The 20,631-nt window shown below is 41.1% G+C and overlaps 2 protein-coding genes across 3 annotated transcripts in view; one reads left to right on the forward strand and one right to left on the reverse strand.

Moving 5' to 3' along the window:
- Positions 1-20,631, reverse strand: part of LOC139340971 (transmembrane 9 superfamily member 2-like) — a 369,464-nt gene that overhangs the window by 123,396 nt on the left and 225,437 nt on the right. The gene's annotated exons all lie outside the window — the stretch shown is intronic.
- zswim8 (zinc finger, SWIM-type containing 8) overlaps positions 1-20,631 on the forward strand; it is a 425,535-nt gene that overhangs the window by 44,499 nt on the left and 360,405 nt on the right. The window contains exons 13-21 of one of the 2 annotated variants that reach the window (XM_070977145.1): positions 3,286-3,469; positions 4,282-4,380; positions 4,592-4,716; positions 5,388-5,709; positions 6,835-6,990; positions 10,299-10,521; positions 17,070-17,359; positions 17,511-17,734; positions 19,422-19,919. In XM_070977145.1, the coding sequence (XP_070833246.1) occupies positions 3,286-3,469; positions 4,282-4,380; positions 4,592-4,716; positions 5,388-5,709; positions 6,835-6,990; positions 10,299-10,521; positions 17,070-17,359; positions 17,511-17,734; positions 19,422-19,919 (2,121 nt within the window). Of the gene's footprint in view, positions 1-3,285; positions 3,470-4,271; positions 4,381-4,591; positions 4,717-5,387; positions 5,710-6,834; positions 6,991-10,298; positions 10,522-17,069; positions 17,360-17,510; positions 17,735-19,421; positions 19,920-20,631 lie in introns of both variants that reach the window. The other variant, XM_070977142.1, reaches the window with a different exon arrangement.

Here is a 20,631-nt window from a genome sequence, read left to right on the forward strand (position 1 = left end):
TCAGAGAAGAGGATGCTGACTAAGTTACGGGCTATCTTGGACATCTCACACCCACTTCATGATGTGCTGGCCAGGCACAGGAGTACGTTCAGTGAGAGACTCATCCTACCAAAACTCCAGACTGAATGCCACAGGAAATCTTTCCTGCCTGTGGCCGTCAACCTGTACAACTCCTCCCTCTGAATGGCCCTTGGACTTTTCACTTATACTGACACATATTTGACCAATTCAACTTTTGCACATCCTGTGTATATACTGTTTTTGACCATTGCACATCCTTTTGTATATTTGCGCATTCCTTTGTATATACTGTTTATTTTTTCTCAGTATATATATTTTGTTGTTTATACTTATATATTTGTTTATACTTACAAACTTCCTCACAGACATCCAACACCCATACCATCAGCACTGGAGCCCCCCCAGGGATGTTTGCCCTCTCCCCGCTCTTCTCTCTCTGCACCAATGACTGGTGACAGGAGACCCATCTTCTAAACCCCCGAAGTTTGCAGACAGCACAGTCATCAGCCTCACCCAAGACAGTGACTAGTCTGCAGACAGACAGGAGGTCGAACAGCTGGTCCTCTGGTGCAGTCAGAACAGCCTGAAGCGGAACATGCTCAAAACTGTGGAGATGACAGTGGACTTCAGGAGAAGTTCCACTGCCCTGATCACCATCCTTAACAGCACTGTGGAAACCCTCAGTTTTCTGGGATCCAAACATAGCTTCAATCGTCAAAAAGGTGCAACAGAGTATGAACTTCCTGCATCAGCTTGGGAAGTTCAACCTGCCTCAAAAGCTGCTCATCCAGCTCTACACAGGAATAATCCAGTCTGTTATATGGACATCCATCATCATCCGGTTTGGGACTGCAACCAAACAGAACAAGAACAGGCTACAACGGATTATAGGACTGCTGAGAAAAATTATTGGTGCGAACCTGCCATCCATTAAGGAATGAAACATTTACAGACTGGCAGGAAGCATCACAACAGACACCTCACATCTTGGACACAACCTGTTCCAACTTCCCCTTCTGGTAGGCGCTACAGATCACTGACCGGCAAAACATCCAGACACAGAAACAGCGTCTTTCAACAACCCGTCACCATGGTTAAAACGATGTGAAGAAAATGATTGTTTGTTTGCTCCCATTTTTCATGAGCTGAACTAAATCTAAATCTAAAACATTTTCTATATGCACAAAAGATGCATTTCTCTCAAATATTGTTCCCAAATCTGTTTAATATCTGTGTTAGTGAGCACTTCTCCCAGATAATCTGTCCCACCTCCCAGGTGTGGCGTATCAAGATGCTGATTAGACAGCATGAATATTGCACGTGTGCTTTAGGCTGGTCACAATAAAAGGCCACTCTGAAATGTGTATTTTGCTTTATTGGGGGGGTCTGGGGGGACAGAAGACCAGTCAGTATCTGATGTGACCACCATTTGCCTCATGCAGTGCAACACATCTCCTTCGCATAGAATTGATCAGGTTGTTGATTGTGGCCTGTGGAATGTTGGTCCACTCCTCTTCAATGGCTGTGCGAAGTTGCTGGATATTGGCAGGAACTGGAACTACTGTTGTACACGCCGATCGAGAGCATCCCAAACATGTTCAATGGGTGACATGTCCGGTGAGTAAGCTGGCCATGCAAGAACTGGGTTTTTTTCAGCCTCCAGGAATTGTGTACAGATCCTTGCAACATGGGGCCATGCATTATTATGCTGCAACATGAGATGATGGTTGGATGGATGGCACAACAGTGGGCCTCAGGATCTCGTCACGGTATCTCTGTGCATTCAAAATGCCATCAATAAAATGCACCTGTGTTTGTTGTCCATAAAATACACCTGCCCATAGCATTTCCCCACCGCCACCATGGGCCACCCGATCCACAACGTTGACATCAGCAAACCGCTCACCCACACGATTCCCCTGAACAGTGAAAACCGGGATTCATCCGTGAAGACAACACCTCTCCAACGTGCCAGACGCCATCAAATGTGAGCATTTGCCGACTCAAGTCAGTTACGACGACGAACTGCAGTCAGGTCAAGACCCCAATGAGGACGATGAGCATGCAGATGAGCTTCGCTGAGATCGTTTCTGACAGTTTGTGCAGAAATTCTTCGGTTATGCAACCTGATTGTTGAGCAGGTTTCTGAGTGGCTGGTCTCAGATGATCTTGGAGGTGAACATGCTGGATTTGGAGGTCCTGGGCTGGTGTGGTTACACGTGGTCTGCGGTTGTGAGGTCAGTTGGATGTACTGCCAAATTGTCTGAAATGCATTTGGAGACGGCTTATGGTAGAGAAATGGACATTCAGTTCACGGGCAACAGCACTGGTGGACATTCCTACAGTCAGCATGCCAATTGCATGCTCCCTCAAAACTTGCGACACTTGTGGCATTGTGCTGTGTAATAAACTGAACATTTTAGAGTGGCCTCTTATTGTGGCCAGCCTAAGGCACACCTGTGCAATAATCATGCTGTCTATCAGCATCTATCAGCATCTTGAAATGCCACACCTGTGAGGTGGGATGGATTATCTATTACTTTTCTGTTGATTGACTAATCATTTCAACCCTAATTTCATGCCATTTTTTAAAAATTTAAAATAAACAATTTGAGGCCATTCCTATTGTTTTGGATTGTAGAATTTATATTAATGTACTTCCTGATCAATTACTCCTGCAGTTTATCGAGTAAGATGCACAACCTGACCCATAGTGATAGGGATGTAGAACACATGGAACACAGAAATAAATACACACTAAAAAGTAAACAAAAAGCAAACATGCAGTAATACATGCAGATTCATGGCAAAAGTGTCCTCCAGGTTTTCGATGGATTATGTTAAGCATTATGAAGCATTATGTTATACATCTCTTTCTATCACCAACAAGTCACTAATGGTAGTTACTAATTGAGTTCTGTCCTTTTATACATGCTGGTGAGGTGTTCCAAAGATTTCAAGTTTGTACGGTGAGATCAACTGAGGTATCACATTCAACTTCAGGGGTTGTTTTGTTTTTTATTTTCATTTCAGCCATGGTCTGCCCATATCAAATTAATTTTCCCTACCCTTAAATAAAAAATATAGTGTGCCAAATGCTTTACATGTAGATAAAGAGTTGTCATTTTGTGATGGGCTTCCTTATGCCCGTATAAACGCCAAGAATGTCTAATGTATATTGTGTATCCAAACTATGAGTATACATGCTTATAGAACATGGAGACATAATGTGTATCATACTGACGGCGTGTGTGTGTTGACCAGGTGAAACTGGCTTACCAGGAGTCGGAGGTGGTGGCACTTTTGAAGAAGATTCCTTTGGGCCTGGTGGAGATGTCGACCATCAGAGAGAGAGCCGAGCAGCTCAGAGACGGAAATTTCTGTGATTACAGACCTGTGCTGCCTCTCATGTTGGCTAGCTTTATCTTTGATGTACTCTGTACCCCAGGTAAGCACCAATTATTGTTTGATTGTTGGACATTTTAAGTATAAGATTTAAAATGTTGAATTAACTTGGATGTGTGGTGTTGTTGTTTTTTGTTTTTGTTTTTTGCAGTGAATACTGTGTTTTTTTATCCAATTAGCAATTTGTTTTTCTCTTTTCTATATAGGTGTTTGGTCATATAATTCACATGCATTTTTTTTTCCACAGTTGTTTCTTCTCAGCTCAAGCTCAAAAATTACTTCAGATAACCTACTAAGAGAAATCAAGAACAGTTCTCTTAAGGTTTTATCATTTTTATTTGTTTGTCTTTCAATTAAGACTATTTTTCATGGCATTTTTGCCAGTTTTTGCCAGTTTAGATGCAAACAGGAAATGTAGGGTCAGAGATGGGTCTGAAAGGCAACAAAGGTTGGGGTTGGGGTTGGGGATATATGTAGTGTCTGAATCACTTGGCCAATGGATGTCTCGAACAAGTTTTATAGCCTAATGCAAATGAAGTTTGATAAGATTAATTATCTTTTGATACCACAATTTAAGATTTACTTGAAAGAATTATGATTTTGTTAAATTGTTGTCGTGTAATGCTGCACTCTGGAATATACCGCTTGCCTGATTTTGAGCTAGTGCCTATTCTGAGTGACTTACATGATTATTTTTTAAGGCCTAAATTATTCAATTCAATTCAATTCAATTTTATTTGTATAGCGCCAAATCACAACAGAAGTTGTCTCAGGACACTTTCCATATCAAGACATTTCAAATGGGAACTTCAAGATTTAACATCCCTTTCACTTTTCTTCATATTGTTTGTGCAGTTGTGTCCCCAACGGGTTCCCGTCCACCAAGCCGCAACCGTAATAATGAGATGCCTGGTGATGAGGAGCTGGGCTTCGAGGCTGCTGTTGCTGCGCTTGGTAAATTCGTTCTTGTCCTCTTCTTTCATTTCTGTCTGAATTAGATTCGGTCACCTTTTTTATTCTGTTTCTTAATATCTTCTTTTCTCTCCTCACCACTTATCTCACTTCTTCCTGACTTTGTGTATACTGTCCACTGTACCTTATCTTGACTCCCCCTTCACTTCTTGCTGTAATTCCTTCTCTTGTCCCATCCTCTGTGTATCTGTAGGTATGAAGACAACAGTAAGTGAAGCTGAGCATCCTCTGCTGTGTGAAGGCACTAGACGGGTGAAAGGTGACCTGGCTCTGGCTCTCATGATTACCTATAAGGATGATCAGAGCAAACTCAAAAAGGTAGCCGTCAATCACTGCTGTGACCATTTTGTCAATTTGATAAGAAAAAAAGCAAACATTTCAAACATGACTGGTATGCCTGATAGAGAGAGAGAGCTATGAGATGTATTCTTGTAGTAAGCCAGGCAAAGCGAAACAGTGCCCACATTTTCTTCCTGCTGTAGCAGAGATACCCACTGGCTTTAAAAATAGGATGAGACAAAGACTGTCCCTGGGAAACGGTATATATTTACAAACTGTTCTCTATACTTTATTATTGACACACTATTGACCCTAGAGATGACAGTTTGTGAGCTCATCACCAGCTTTTCTCTTTTTTCTCTTTATCCGGCATGCACAGTGCAATGTGTGTAAGATTCAAACCCTGTGAGTTCCTGGGCAAGCCTACACACAGTAGCAACCAGAAACAGTGGAAAATGCTATATAGAAAGCTTTTTACAGAACACAAATCCACTAAATGGCTAATGCTGGGAAAAAAATGAATATAAAAACAAAACAAATATGAATGCTAAGTTACACTAATTAGCATTTGGATCGATTGACTACTCTATGTTAAAATGAATCTCTCTCTCTCCCTCCCTCCCTCTCTCTCTCTCTCTCTCTCTCTCTCTCTCTCTCTCTCTCTCTCTCTCTCTCACTCTCTCACTTCCTCTCACACCTCCCATCTTTAGATACTGGATAAGTTATTGGATAGAGAGAGTCAGACCCACAAGCCCCAGACCCTGAGCTCCTTCTACTCCAGCAAGCCAGCAGCTGGCAGCCAGCGCAGCCCATCCAAACATACTGCCACCAGCCACAGTGGGGTGAGTGGGGCCACAGGGGGTGTCTCCAAACATACACCCTCATCTTCATCTGCAACCACTATGGCAGCCTCTTCTTCCAGTTCTTCCTCTGCTGTAGCACTGACTGGTGAAGAGGTGGCTCATCAGGCTGAACTAAACCCAGTGCAGAACAGTTCAGCGGGGGAGAATACAGCTGAGACCAGGGAGCATGGTGAGAACACCCACCACTTCTCAGGGTGGCATGTCATATAACCCGAATTACAAAAAAGTTGGTATGCTGTGTGAAAGGTAAATAAAAACAGAATGCAATAAGTTGCAAATGAGCTGTGTTTACTAACAGCAGTTGTCCGAAGAGTTCCTGACCCCATGCAGTAATGTCCTTTACAAAATCGTGCATGTCAGGAGGTGGTGAACCTTGCCCCTTTTGAGGCCTTTTCTCCTTTCCTTTTTCAAGCCCCTTTCATACACAATCACAATACTATCACCTGTTTACCCGTGGAATGTTCCAAACAAGTGTTTTTTTGTTTTTTCCACAACTTGCACAGTCCCTTGTTATTATTCAGAATAATCATATATTTACAAAAATCAATGAAGTTGATGTGGTAAAGATGACATATATTGTCTTTATACCATTTTTGATTGAGTATGTATCAAAAGGGTGAGCAAATGATGACGTTCTGTTTATTTTTATGCAGCGACACAACTTTTTTTTGGAATTTGTGTTATACTTGTACTGTATTCAATTCAATAGTCCTTTATTGGTCCCACGAGGGGAAATTCCAATTTACAGCAGCATCAATAGAGCAGGTACAGTAGTCAAACAAGTGCATGCAAATTAAAAACAACAATTATATACAGAAGAGTGAGATAAGAATAAGTAGCTTATAGTTATTAGACTTGTTCTGTTTTCACCATAGAGTAATGGTTGAAAACATACAGGTAGTTAACTTATTTATATATTACATATATTCAGCACCTCCATTACATAAAATGACACAAAAAGAAGGGAGCAGCAGTAGAAATATAACTCAGAGCCAGTCCATGAAGTGCTTTGAAAACATTTGCAAAGTCAAATGGAAAATTGGCAGGTAACAAGTGAAGAGAATTTCCAGAACAGGGCTGGCATTATCTTTTCTCTTTGAATCTGTTAGTATCACTTGATGGCCAAAATTGCCGTTTTCCAGTAGCAGTCAGTGAGAAATTCAGATTTTGGATTTGATTTTCATTTCTGAAACCTAGACCTAGATCCCATGCTATCTTACATTAGGTCATCAATTTATGGTAACACAGTATTGTTTGACATACATGGATGTCTGATTATTTTCTTAACTTGCAGTATCAGATGGGCCTCCTTCATCAAGTGAACAGCAGAATGAAACGGCTCCATTTAAGATGGAGTCTACAGTGCCCAGTCGACTGGCACTGGGGGCGCGTTGTGGATACAGCCAACGCTGCTGGGGCTCACCTGTCCGGCAGAAGAAGAAACACACTGGTAAACACTTAATGGCTATATTTTTCACAGAAGACAGACTTAACACTGTTGCTACCTTGTGTGTGTGTGTGTGTGTGTGTGTGTGTGTGTGTGTGTGTGTGTGTGTGTGAAGAAATAATAATAATTTTCTTTGTATAGCACTTTTCATACAGAATTGAAATGTAGCAGAAATTGCTTTACAATTGAAGATAAAGAAAATAAAGACCCCCACCCCCCTACCCCGCCCACACATACCCATAACACAACACTCACGTTACATCATGATGAACTAAATACTGAGGAAATGCGATCTTGAAATAAAAAGAAATGAAATGAGGAAACACAGGAGATAAATTTGAAATATTAAAACTATATTTAAAAAAATCATAAATAAAATTGAGCAAAATTTATATATATATATATATATATATATATATATATATATATATATATATATATATATATATATATATATATATATATATATATTAGTGCTGTCAATCGATTAAAATATTTAATTGCGATTAATCTCATGAATGTCATTAATTAATCGCACATTTTTATCTATTCTAAACGTCGCTTCAATTATCATTTTAATGCTCTTATCAACATGGAAGAGTGGATAGGCTTGCTTTGTTCAAATGTTCTTTAATTGAAAACGACGTGTAGTGTTATTTCACAGTAACATTCTCACTTTGAGCAGACATTCACATTTAAAGCAAAATCTCACACAATTTAACACTGTTAATAAAGAGATGACAAAAAATAAATACTTGGGTTACAAAAAAAGCCCCTTCAACAACCCTTTCTAAGGGATCAAAATAGGGTGATCCAAAATAAAGTTACAAAGTGCACATTATTGCTGTTATCGATAAACTAGGACTCAGGCTATAGTGCAGTTAAACCATGGCTTAAACTTTCCTTTCTTAAGTTTCCTTTGAGCATAACAGCATCCATATGTCTCCGTCGAAAGCTGTCCATTGTTGCCTGGTTTTGACAAGGAGGCGGTAGAGAATTCACCTTGATGGCCATCAAGTGGCATTTCAGACTGGATGTGCTACAGTGATAATTCAGTTCACACCGACAATACACACAGATAACTTTGGTCTTGTCAGTCGACCCATCTGGCAACTTTTTGAAACTAGATTTTCCATTCAAAGGAAACGGAAGTTTGGGGTCCCCTGCTGAAGCTGTTGCCCCTGCGATCCAACCCCGGATAAGCAGTGGAAGATGAGAGATGAGAGAGACTTTCCATTCAGAATCTTGTTTGCATCCATTTCAGTGTTTCGTGCTTGACATCTACACAATCCAGCAGCCTACTTTTTTACAGCTAGTGAGCAGGCAAGACCAAACACATACGTGGGGCATGCCTGTTGTTTTGTTTCCGGTTTATAACCGGATCCTGTAGTTTTTCTTACGTTACTAACGTTACAAGTTCATTAGGTCACAAAGAGCGTTAATCTCGCGATAAAAAAATGACGCCATTAAAATTGATTTGCGTTAACGCGTTAACTCAATATTTTTGAGAGCACTAATATATGTATATATAAAATGAAATAAAACACCTAAAATTGATTAAATTAAGAATTTAGTAAAAAGCCAGACTAAAAAGGTGGGTCTTAAGTTTGCTTTTAGAAGTATCAGTATTACATGTCAATTCTTCAGGCAGGCTATTCCATTAACGGGGGGCATAGTAATAAAAAGATGCCTCACCATATGTTTTTGTTCTAACTTTGGATACTGTTAAAAGGCCACTTCCAGAAGACCTGCTGGGTTCATATGGCAAAAGCAAGTTAGATAAATAAGGAGCAAGACCATTAAGTGCTTTATAAACCAATAAAAGAATTTTAAAATAATTTCTTAAATGCACAGGAAGCCAATGCAGAGACTTTAAAATCGGTGTAATGTGAGCTCTCTTTCTGGTCTTTGTCAACATTCGAGCGGCTGAGTTTTGAAGTAATTGTAGTTAGGGTTAGGGTTAGTTCTTTTTAGGGAGACCAGAAAGAAGAGCATTGCAGTAATCAATCCTGCAGGTAGTAAAAGCATGAATAAGTGTCTCTGCATTGGCTTGAGAGAGAAACTGGTGTACTTTGGCAATGTTTTTTAAATGATAAAATGCCTTTCTTGTGACATCCTTTATATGAGCCTCAAAATTCAGTTCTGAGTCATATGTTACACCAAGATTTTTAACTTGTTGACATGGGCAAAAATAGACAGCTTGAAGTTTGCTCGCTAGTTTCTCTCTCTGGTCTCGTGTACCAATAACTAAAACCTGAGTTTTGTCCTGGTTGAGCTGTATAAAATACTCTGCCATCCAGGATTCAATGTCTGAAATACAGTTAAAAAGGACATCAAGTGGGTACCCCGCCTCTCACTGTGTCATCAGGAGACACTGCGATGTAAAGTTGTGTGTCATCTGCATAGCTGTGAAAGTTGATGCTGTGCCTCCTGATGACATTTCCAAGTGATAGCATGTATAGATTAAAAAGGGTTGGACCTAAAATTAACCCCTGGGGAACACCGCATTTCATATGATAAAAACCAGATGTGCGTTCACCCATGCTGACATAGAATTTCCTGTCAGTGAGATATGATTTGAACCAGTTAAAAACAGTACCAGAGATGCCAATAAAATTTCGGAGTCTGTTTAAAAGAATGGTATGATCTACTGTTGCAAACGCTGCACTCAAATCTTAAAGCACCAAGACAGACAGCATTTTTGTGTCCATGTTTGACCTGATGTCATTGACAATTTTCACTAGTGCTGTCTCCATGCTGTGATATTTATATATAGAGTACAGTTTATATCAGATGTACAACCCCAATTCCAGAAGAGTTGCGATACTGTGCAAAGCATAAATGAAAGCAGAATGTAGTCATTTGCAAACAAACTGTGTTTACCAACAGCACTTTAAGAAATGTTCCCCAGCCCATGTTACTACATATCTTCTACATATCCTTTATAGTCATGTGTTTCACAAAGCAGTGAACCTCGCCCCATCCTTTCTTGCGAACAACTTCGCCTTTTGAGGATAGCCCAACTTGTTAAAATATGTTGCTGGCATCAAATCCAGAATGAGCATATATTTACAACAATCAATAAGGTTGATGAGGTAAAATATTAAATTTATTGTCTTGTCACTCGACTGTTTTCAGTTGATTGTATGTCAAAAAGCATTAGGAAATTATTGCATTCTGTTTAAATTTTACACAGTGGCCCAACTTTTGTGGAATTCGGGTTGTACAATGTACTTCCAACAGCTTCAAACCCAAAATGAGCCAACACACATAATAGTGATGTGAATGTGATGTGCATGTTGTTTGGACAGGCATGGCGAGTATCGACAGCAGTGCTCCGGAGACAACCTCAGACAGTTCCCCAACTCTCAGCCGGCGGCCGCTCCGGGGTGGCTGGGCAGCAACATCTTGGGGACGGGGCCAGGACAGTGACAGCATCAGCAGTTCATCATCTGATTCGCTGGGCTCCTCATCTTCTAGTGGCTCTCGCAGAGCAGGGGGTGGGGCCAGGGCCAAGAGCACAGACACCAGCAGGTAAACACACACTTCTTCCTTATCAGCTCTCTAAGACAAGTAAAAGCACACTAGCTGGGTTAATAGTAGCTTAAATTAAAAAAAGATGAGTTAAAAACAAATGTTGCTTGTAACCAGTAATTGTGACTGATTCTTCATCAGTTTGAATCTGCTTACTCTCAGGCAGTGAACTGCGTTTAGGGTATCTAATTATATAGGAAGGAATCTCTGTAACTGAGTCTGTGTCGACATACAGATGGAGCGGCCTCAAAATTCCCCTAATTTCATGCTGGGGCCCTGGCGGGTCCGTGACCGTTCCCTGCTCTGCAGTAGGCGGGTTCGTGACTGTAATGAGATCCCCCGCGATGACGTCATCGGCGCGGGGCCAACTCGTAACGCCCCTAAGCTCCATTCGCGGAAACTACCTGCACTTGCTCGATCAGTCCACCAGGAGGAGCAGTCATTATTACCGTGTCAGCTTTGCTGAGTCGTTCATTAGATCTGCACATAGCCTCCACTGCTGTAAGAAAAACTGCTTGTCTAGTAGAGCACCCTGTGCAGTTTTTTAAATATAATTATGCTTAATCATCCACATTATTGTAGTGCTCGTTCACAAACTTCTTGGATCTGCTCATCTGCCCATCCTGCCTTTTCCTCCACATCTCTCCCCACCTTTGGAGAGGCTCCCAGCGCATCTCCACGTGCCGAGTGATTTGTGCCCAGAAAATTAATCATGAATAACAGAAGTTGTGCGTCGCGTTTTTCTAGCATTCTGAACTGCTAAACAGTTAAATGTTTAATACTCTGCCTGATTCGCGGAGCCACTCTGCTTTTCAGCTGGTGGGTTTCCTGTTTGTAGCGCATTTTAGATTTGCGGGTCGCTATTTGATGTGGTTACCAGCAATACGCAGAGTCCTGTATGTGTGTGTACAGTATATTACTGGACAGAAATCATTTACAGTGCGCTGAAGAGGGAGGGACGGGAGGATGAAATGCCAATTTCAGCCTGTGATCTGTTAATGTCTGACTGAACAGCCTCACGGAAGTGATATTTTACAGTTCTACATATTTTAATCTAACGAAATTCGTTAAAACAAGTCACTTGGTGCTTTCAAAGCCATGTCATTGAGCTGAAAGGTTCCAGATTTCGTTCGCCTTCACAGGCGGCTGCGGAGCGCAGCAGACGGCTCGCACTGCGCACTGCGATGTTCAACATCATAGGCTTAATATACTGTAGTTAATTATCACTGATCTTTTTCATCACTCTGTCTGTGTGACTGTCTGTGTCCTCCTCTCTGTGTCTCTGTCTCTTTTTTCAGACTGTTCACGCAATGAATATAAACAGTAACTATTAAAAAAAAAGTTATAGTCGCGGGTAAACATAGTGCTCAGAAGCGCACCAAGAATGCATTTTTTACGTCAGGCGTTGTGCACGCGTGTTTGATATTAATATTGTGCCGCTGCACCTCAAATAAATGTTTTTTTGGGAAACGGAAATGTTCAACATGACTTCATCATTTTAGACCAGGCAGACAGGTTCTTACTACAACATCAACTCTCCCTCCGCAGCCAGCGAGCCTCATCCCCCGCACAACACCGACATTCAATCATGAATAATCCTAATGGGCCAATCAGACCCATGAAAAAAAACAATGTTGTGGGGCATACAGGGCCAATGGGCCGATGTAGATGGGCCAATCTACTTGTTTTTATTGGCCAATCAGTTAACACACACACATGAAAACGGCCAATAAACAGTGAAATCAGTATCATGACTATTTCTCAGATGATGATTTCTGTATCTATCTAATCCGTGGCATGCAATATTTCACCCCGATTTTGGATAAAGTATAAATCCAATTGTTTCATTGTTTCAGCTGTCGTGGCCAAATCTCTTGTTAACTTATTAAGATCTTCCGCACAGTGTGACATCTATTTTAATTATTAGAGAGCTGCTCTAATGGCCACTGATAGACAGTCCATACTATTCTATAAACTGTTGGTGGTTTGTGAACTTCGCTGCATTTGTGCATTTGAAGCGATTAACTCCCGGCACATTTCAGAGCTGAGTAAACCTGTAGTTTCACTGACACATCGCGCATCATCACCACGGGCGTCATGATGTTCTCCTGTCTGTCACTCTGTCAGGCATGTGTAGTGTCGAGCCGGCCGCGTTGTTGGCTGAAAAGTCATTATTTGCATTACAGTGTATCCTTTGTTCTAACTCAATGGATGGTCGCCAGCCAAACAGGCTCCCAGCCCCCACTGTCCCACAGACTCGCTATGGCCAGTAAAATAGGTGGAGGGCTGAGGGGAGCGCGTACCACCAGTAATTAAAAATCAATTTGTGCCACAGATATTAATATTGTGTCGCTGGCTACTTTATAGACTTCACTAAATGTTTCCATTACACTTAATTACATTTATGGATAAGCCAACTTTCCCACCTCCCTCATGCATCAAAATGTATATTATCAGTCCGACCAGGAAATCTTGCGATCGCAAAAATTAGCGCATATTCAACCAATACTAATATGACTGTCTACTTGCCGCTTCCTGGTCTATTTTTGCCAAGAGCCGCGCGCCTGTTGCGGAAAACATAGGCGAGCCCTGGAATCTCCAGATGATGCGCTCTGCTCCTGCAGCTCCGTCTCTGTTCCAGCGCATGTAAAGTAAAATTAGGTCATCATTTTTGTTGATAATTATCAAAAGCAAACTCTATGTAAACAGATGGAGCCTGTTTATTCTTGGAGTCACAGGCTGTTTTGTAAAGCTACATCACTTTTATGACTCAGGAATGATTTTGTAACTTTTTTTTCGAAGAAGAAGATAATATGCAGCAAAGGGCTGAAAGACGGAATCGAACCCGTAGCCGCTGCAGAAAGCTTTATACATACCAAATCTCCACCACATAATATCGTAACTTTGAGTTGATGTTTAGTATTCTCAACTTAAAACTTGTTTTTTTTTAAGATGGGAACTGAATCTTTTCGACTGTTTCTGTAATGTGAAGTATGGTTATTATCATATAGGAAGTGATTATATACAACTTTTTTACATGAGTTTGTTTTTTTTTTAATCGCAACAATCACAAAAACATTCATACAGTATATTGTAAGAGAAAAACTTAGGAATTTTCTGTTTGCAAATCGAAAATATGCATTAAAACAGGCTGATGGAAACACACATTTAAGACTTTTTTAAGACTTTGTGCGAGAAATATTTTTCTAAGTTGATCTAAATAATCAACGTAAAATAGTTGAGTAACTGTGACTGCCTAACTACAAATAAGCCTACTAAAGCAGATGAATGTAGTGGAGTAAAAATCTTTGCCCTTGAGATGTGTTCCTGTGAGGGACACGCCATCTCCTGGTGACACCCTGCAATTGAATGAAGAGGCGTGTTTATAGTGGATTCTGGGCACACCCCCAAGAGGAGGGGGGGACTGGTAGCTGGCTGGCAGCCAGCTGGGAGCCGGCTGGGAGCTGGATGGCCTCTGGCCTGGAGGGGAATTTCGAGGCTGCTGCATCTGTAGATACATAGGAACTTCACTCTTGACAGGTGTATTTCTGAGGACCCAGGAAAGTGTAGTTTGAATGAGTGGTTGTCAAAAAATGTTTTGAACGGCACTGCACTAGTTTTGTAAAAGAGGCTGAAGCTGGGTTTATGCTTGACACGGGTCAAATGGAGGTTGCAGTTCTTCTTCAATTTTCTTAACATTGTCTCCAGTCTCAACAATATCCTCCACCATCACAAACGTGAAGGAGAACACACCAAAAGCACAAGCTGACCAGTCACAGCTCTATCTGTAGTTGCTATAGCCCCAATGTGTAGTTACATTATAGCTCAAAAGTTAGGAATTGCCTGCCACAAAAGCTTGATTTGGTACAGTCAGAAGACTGGGGGCTCTGTATTTCCAGTGGCCTTTTATGCTTTTAAGTTGTATAAAGTCCTCTTTACAAGTAGATGTTATTTTGTATGAAAGGTTTGCTAAACAGTAATGTTTTGTACATGGAGAACAAAACACTGGACAATAATTGAATTAGACTAACAATTGAAAGGGCAGAAAAAGACAAAGACACTTCTGAGCAGCAGTTAAATTTAATACAAGGATCATAAATCGTTTAAGACTCATTTAAAAGAAATTGGAAGATGAGCATAAAATTCTGCACAGATTTAAATAGGAACAGGTTCCTGTTTCCGATTCAAGTGCACAGTCATGCCTAGGTGTGTTGTTTTAGCAAAGCATTTCTTCAAGCTTCACAATAGAAATAGAAGGTTGGTCAGCACTATTGGAATTGGATCACAGAGTATCAGCTGAACATAATATGGACTGACAAATCACCATTTAAACCTATTCAACCTAACCACTGAGTAGAGGGCCCAAAGAAAACCAGTTCCCATAATATTTAGAGACCAATTGCACCATTGTTGTTCAAAAATAATCTAGGGTCATTTATGGTTTTCGGGACTGGAAAACAAATTCAAAAGAATAAGCATACATAGAGGAAAAAAATGGTGACAACAGTATTCTCCCCTCTAAAGCAACACTGTGGGAACATTGACCATATAGAAGTTTTATGATTTAATTTTTCTTCTTTAAGGGCCCAAACTATTTCAAATGTAAATAATACATTGAATTGAATTATACTGTTTTTTAATCTCTGTTGAAATAACCATTTTTTATTTTTTTAATCCCAAACATTTGAATGGTAATGCATATTTAAGGAGGTTCACATTATCCACCAGCGGCATTCACTGTTTGAAGGCCAACTTGAAACTACCAAATGTATCTGTGATGTAACTGTTCAGAAGGCTACTTCAAAGCAGTCAAGATAGCTACATGTCCAGAACTTTAAAAATACAGTCATCAGATGTCAATCACAGATCACATCAGTTCACAATGACAAAGAATTAGAGCCACACACATTAGTATTGTGATGCGCTGAGATACAAGAAGGGGTGAAAAGTGAACTGCCCAATAACCTTGGTTTTCAGGTAATGTGGAAAGTGACATAATTGCCATATGATGGAAATTACTAAATTGACTGTATGAATGAAATGAAAATACTACTTGTCTGACAGAGACATGGGATAACAAACAAGAGGGTGGCAGAAAATACAAATGTAAAGAGGCCTACAATAAGCATGAGGCCTCAGGAAATGGTATAGTTTAACAATAAAAATGTACATTGGAGATGGGGTAAAGTAGGGCTGGGCGGTATACTGGTTCACACCGTATATGGGTGTATATTTTTGTTATGATATAAATTTTCAATATACCGCCACACCGGTGTATGTGATTACACAATGTCCGGAACTTTGCACCGCGCAACACTGTTTCAGACGGGACCGTTTTCAATGTTGCACTTCTAAATAGGCATGGTGCGGGGTGTGGTGAGGGTAACCTGTAGTGCTCTGGTGTTATGTTACGGTGAAGATGGATGGGACAGACGTTGAAAGTTCCAAAATCAAAGTTGCAGTACTAGTACAACGTGATGACACGGAAGAACTTATGCAAAAAAGCCATGTCTGTTGTTTTTTTTTTTTCAGGCTAACACGAGCAATTTGTGCCACCACCTTAGCCGCAAGCATGTCTTGTAACAAAAAGACAAAAATAGCGTATGTCCACTTTATTTCGACACTTCATGCAAACCACACAAGCCTGGTATCATATGAAAGCAGAGAGTGATGATCATAACGATGTCTGCCTCCTCACTGTGCGACAAAAACTCTGCGAGCTAGCAGCCAAACGGTAGCAGAAAAAAACTTTGCTAAATCATACAGTATGTCTTACCTTTGCTGTTTTGTGGTCAAAAGTTCTATTCCAGCTCGAAAAAACGTTGCTAATGTCTCCTCCTATGACTCCTGTAGCCTGTGATGTTACCCAATCAGTGCTCTTCATCACTGGGCTTACTTCCTTCTGGATCGTCATTGGTGTTACTATGGTGAATTTGGACACTGCCCCTCGAATCTCTTTACTCTGACTGGTCAATAGAGGTGTCGATCATCAAAATAGACCAATGGGTTGCTGAGCTATTGACTGGTCTAACTGCGCAGTTAGTTTCACCGCTCCGTCTCATTTACTCATGAATGAACAGAGCGCTAAGAGAGGTCTCTGCTGAGCAGCTCGAGGTGTTATTTTACTGTTTTATTTGCATTTCGACCTTTTATGAGAGATAACAAAATTAACTAGCAGAAAAATGGCTGAAAAAGTGTGTTCAACAGAGGAATTTCTCCATATGCTTGGACGAGATAATGGTACTCTGCCCCAGTGAGGGCCTGGATATACCTCTGTTAAAACATCTGTCTTCCAGATGAAAGAAAAATAATACCGTCATATACCGTGAAACCGTTGTAATTTTGAAAAATTCTGTGATATACATTTTTGGTCATACCCAGCACTAGGGTAAAGGTAAGTTCCACAACCAGACAGGCCTGGAAAGATCAGCCATTCTGTTGAGCAGGTTTTCTTGAAAACAAATCACAATTCACAATAGCTCCTTTTGTGTCTTCATTTTAACATAGATGAATTCTAATTGACATGTTGTACATTTCCATGCGTTCAGGTACAAAGGGCGACGTCCTGAGTGCCATGCACCCCATGTGCCCAACCAGCCATCAGAGGCAGCAGCCCATTTTTACTTTGAACTGGCGAAGACCGTGCTGATCAAAGCTGGAGGAAACTCCTCCACCTCTATATTTACCCAGCCCTCAGCCAGCGGTGGCCACCAAGGGCCCCACAGAAACCTGCACCTGTGTGCCTTTGAGATTGGCCTATATGCTCTTGGCCTCCACAACTTTGTCTCACCCAACTGGCTGTCCAGGACCTACTCCTCCCATGTGTCCTGGATCACTGGTGAGGGGGAGTATGTGCCAGAGTGAACGAGTTAAACAGAAACATGAAGACCCAGATTTTCAAATCCAGTGTTTTCTTTCTTTGCTTTCCTTCCTTCATCCACTCCCCCACTTTCCTTCATGCCCACATACTATATCTTCTCTCCTCTCAGGCCAGGCCATGGAAATCGGCAGCGCTGCCCTCAACATTTTGGTTGAGTGTTGGGACGGTCACCTCACTCCTCCAGAGGTGGCATCCTTAGCTGACCGAGCATCACGGGCCAGGGATCCCAACATGGTTAGAGCGGCAGCAGAGCTAGCCCTGAGCTGCCTGCCTCACGCTCACGCCCTCAACCCTAATGAAATCCAGAGAGCCCTGGTGCAGTGCAAAGAGCAGGTAATGTGAAAGATGGTTTACAGTTCGCGATAATTGATCAACATGTTGCTGAGCATGTCAGATACTTCTGAATTTGTTTCTCTCACTTTCACAATAGACAAAACCCCACAAACACCCAGTAACATCTAGCTTTTGTCTTCAGTAGGAAAGGGTACAATCAGCTTAATCAATTTCTGCCCCTTTTCTGGCATGATTATGATGTTGGTTTGTACGTTGACACTTGGATATTGCCCAATAACAGACTTTGAACTCATTGCACTTCTATTTCATTATCATCATCTCACAAAAGATATAAAAAAGTAACCACCAATCTTGTCACTGGCTTCCATGTTGCTCTCTCTCGTTCCTTGTTTTCCAGCATGTTTGGTGACATTGAATGTCATGCTCCAGAGAAAAACCAGAAAGGCAAACTTGTCTACTGTCTACTGGAAATGCAAGCTGTAGTCCCTTAATGGTGCAAGCAAAATGAAAAACTATTATTTATGGTGGGGTGTGGAGGATAAGTTGAGGAGTCTCACAGCCTGAGGAAAGAACCTGTCCTTTTGTCTGGTGGTACAGCATCAGATCACTTCTGTATGGTTTGCCAGATGGCAGTAGGGTGAACAGGCTATTACAGGAGTGGGTATTGTCTTTTAGTTTCCTTCGGACTCAAGCACCTCACATCACTGATATCATTGGCCCTCAGAAGGTGGCTACCAATGATGTTGTGCCTGTTTTTAATCGCCCACTGCAGAGCCCTCCTTTCCTCTGCCTGATGCTTTCTATTACTCCTCTGTAAAAGTTGACAGGAACTTGGCATAGGAATTTTATTTTTATTTTTTTTTACTTCAGAATACATTAGTTTCTGAGCTTTCTTTACCAGGGTATACAGGCTGATAATAGAATAGCAAACATTTAGAATTAAAGTCTGACTGAACTCAATTTGATAGAATGTAATCTAAATGTAGCAGTATGCAGGAAACTCAGTTTAAGGCAAAATGATCATGTTCCTGGAGCTGAAACAGTGTCAGCCTCTAGTTGAGCAGGGCACTGAATCACTCAATTACAGATTTGTGGTAAAGTGATTCCAGTCGCATTCTGCATTGTAGATAAATGTGTTTTTGCCCATGAGGCTCCTAGTAGAATAAAAAACTGTGTCATTGTAGGAAAGTAAACAAGTCAAGTTTCAAGTGACACATCATTAGCACAATGTGACATGTCTGACTTGTTACCATTAAATGACTTGAAAAAGGAAATGGAGATGTTTGATCTGATTGAATCAGCTCTTCTTGACTATATAGTGTCAGAAAGTTAAATCTCACATTAATCTGAATTTTGAAATTAGTTCTGACATCACAAAATTAACTTGAATTTAGTGCACTGAATGTTTTTGTTTCAGAATATGATTAAATTGCAATGACAGAATTGCAAAAGAAAAGACAAAGTGCAGGTGAATACTGTTGCCCATAGACACATTCCTGTTTAATTTTTTATTGAAGTGGTCTTAATATCAATGAAAGTCTAAAAAGGTATTAAGCTTTCTAAAAACTGCTGATAAAGAAACCATCAAAGAAAACAATACACATGACAATACATGATTTAATGTAATAAATAAAGTAAATAAATGATCCATACTGATCCATACTGCCTACTCACTCATACATTCTCGTCCCCACAATTCCTTCTCTCTGTCATTGTCTCTTTCCAGGACAATGTGATGCTAGAGAAGGCCTGCATGGCAGTAGAGGAAGCAGCCAAGGGTGGAGGTGTGTACCCTGAGGTTCTCTTTGAGGTGGCTCACCAGTGGTACTGGCTGTATGAGCAGTCAGTGGGTGGGGGCTCAGGCCAGCTGCGAGAGACCTCTGGGCGTTGTGGAGCCAATGGGGGTTCAGGAAGGAGGCCCCCGGAGTCCAGCTGTGGTGTCCTTGACCCCGGAGCCAACATGGAGTCTCAGGGGATGGCAACAGTCACAGCCTCAGTCACTGCAGCAGCTGTTGTACCTGTCATCTCAGTGGGTTCCACAATCTACCAATCGCACGCCATGCCTGGGCAGGCCATGGCTCACCCCCACAGCCAGGGCCTACACCCCTACACCACAATCCAGGCCCATCTCCCCACTGTATGCACCCCCCAGTATCTGGGACACCCTCTGCAGCATGTCCCCCGACCCACCGTCTTCCCTGTGTCTGGAGCTGCATATCCACAGGTCAGAACTCCTTCTCTTACAGTCAATGGCTTTTTGTGGCATTTCCGTTTTATTCTGAAATAGTTTAGACGATGTCCACAACTAGAACTTAAAAGTACAATTTTGTTCTTGTCTTCACATCATGACTGAAAACTTAATTAAAGGCTGCAGGCAGTCAGAGTACATCATCTGACATGTTTGACCAATTTTTACTTTTATTTTGGAAAAGCCTTCATTTGACATTCATTATTTTACATAGTAACAATATGTGGTTATTTGCAAAACGACAAAATATTTTATCAGGTGTGCCTTTCATTTAGACGGGGGTGGCATTTTTGGGGCTTAAAAACGCAAAAAAGTGAAACCCCGCTCCACTGTCGCATGCCCTTCTAAAGGGTAAAAACGTATAAGTGTGCTCCGATCTGCCAGAGCCTGTCCCTTAAATTCTGTGATTCCACACACTTTTGCGTCACCGTATGCATGCAGATTTCCCCCAAAAAACGCTTGTCTAAATGCCGAATAAAAAGTGAGGACACAACGCCACTTTTGTGTTTTCTGTTCAGATTGTTTCCGTGTAAACATAGCCTTAGATACTACAAAAAAGAAAAATAATTAAAAAGAAAATAAAAGTAGAGTAAGCTGGTAGTTAAATATAGATCATATTATATTGTCACTCATTTATTCTATCAAGTCAACTAAAATCTGACTTTATAGGCTTAATGGACTCAGTCCA

This window comes from Chaetodon trifascialis, chromosome 13 (assembly GCF_039877785.1).
Source record: "Chaetodon trifascialis isolate fChaTrf1 chromosome 13, fChaTrf1.hap1, whole genome shotgun sequence".
Taxonomy (NCBI): Eukaryota; Metazoa; Chordata; class Actinopteri; order Chaetodontiformes; family Chaetodontidae; genus Chaetodon; species Chaetodon trifascialis.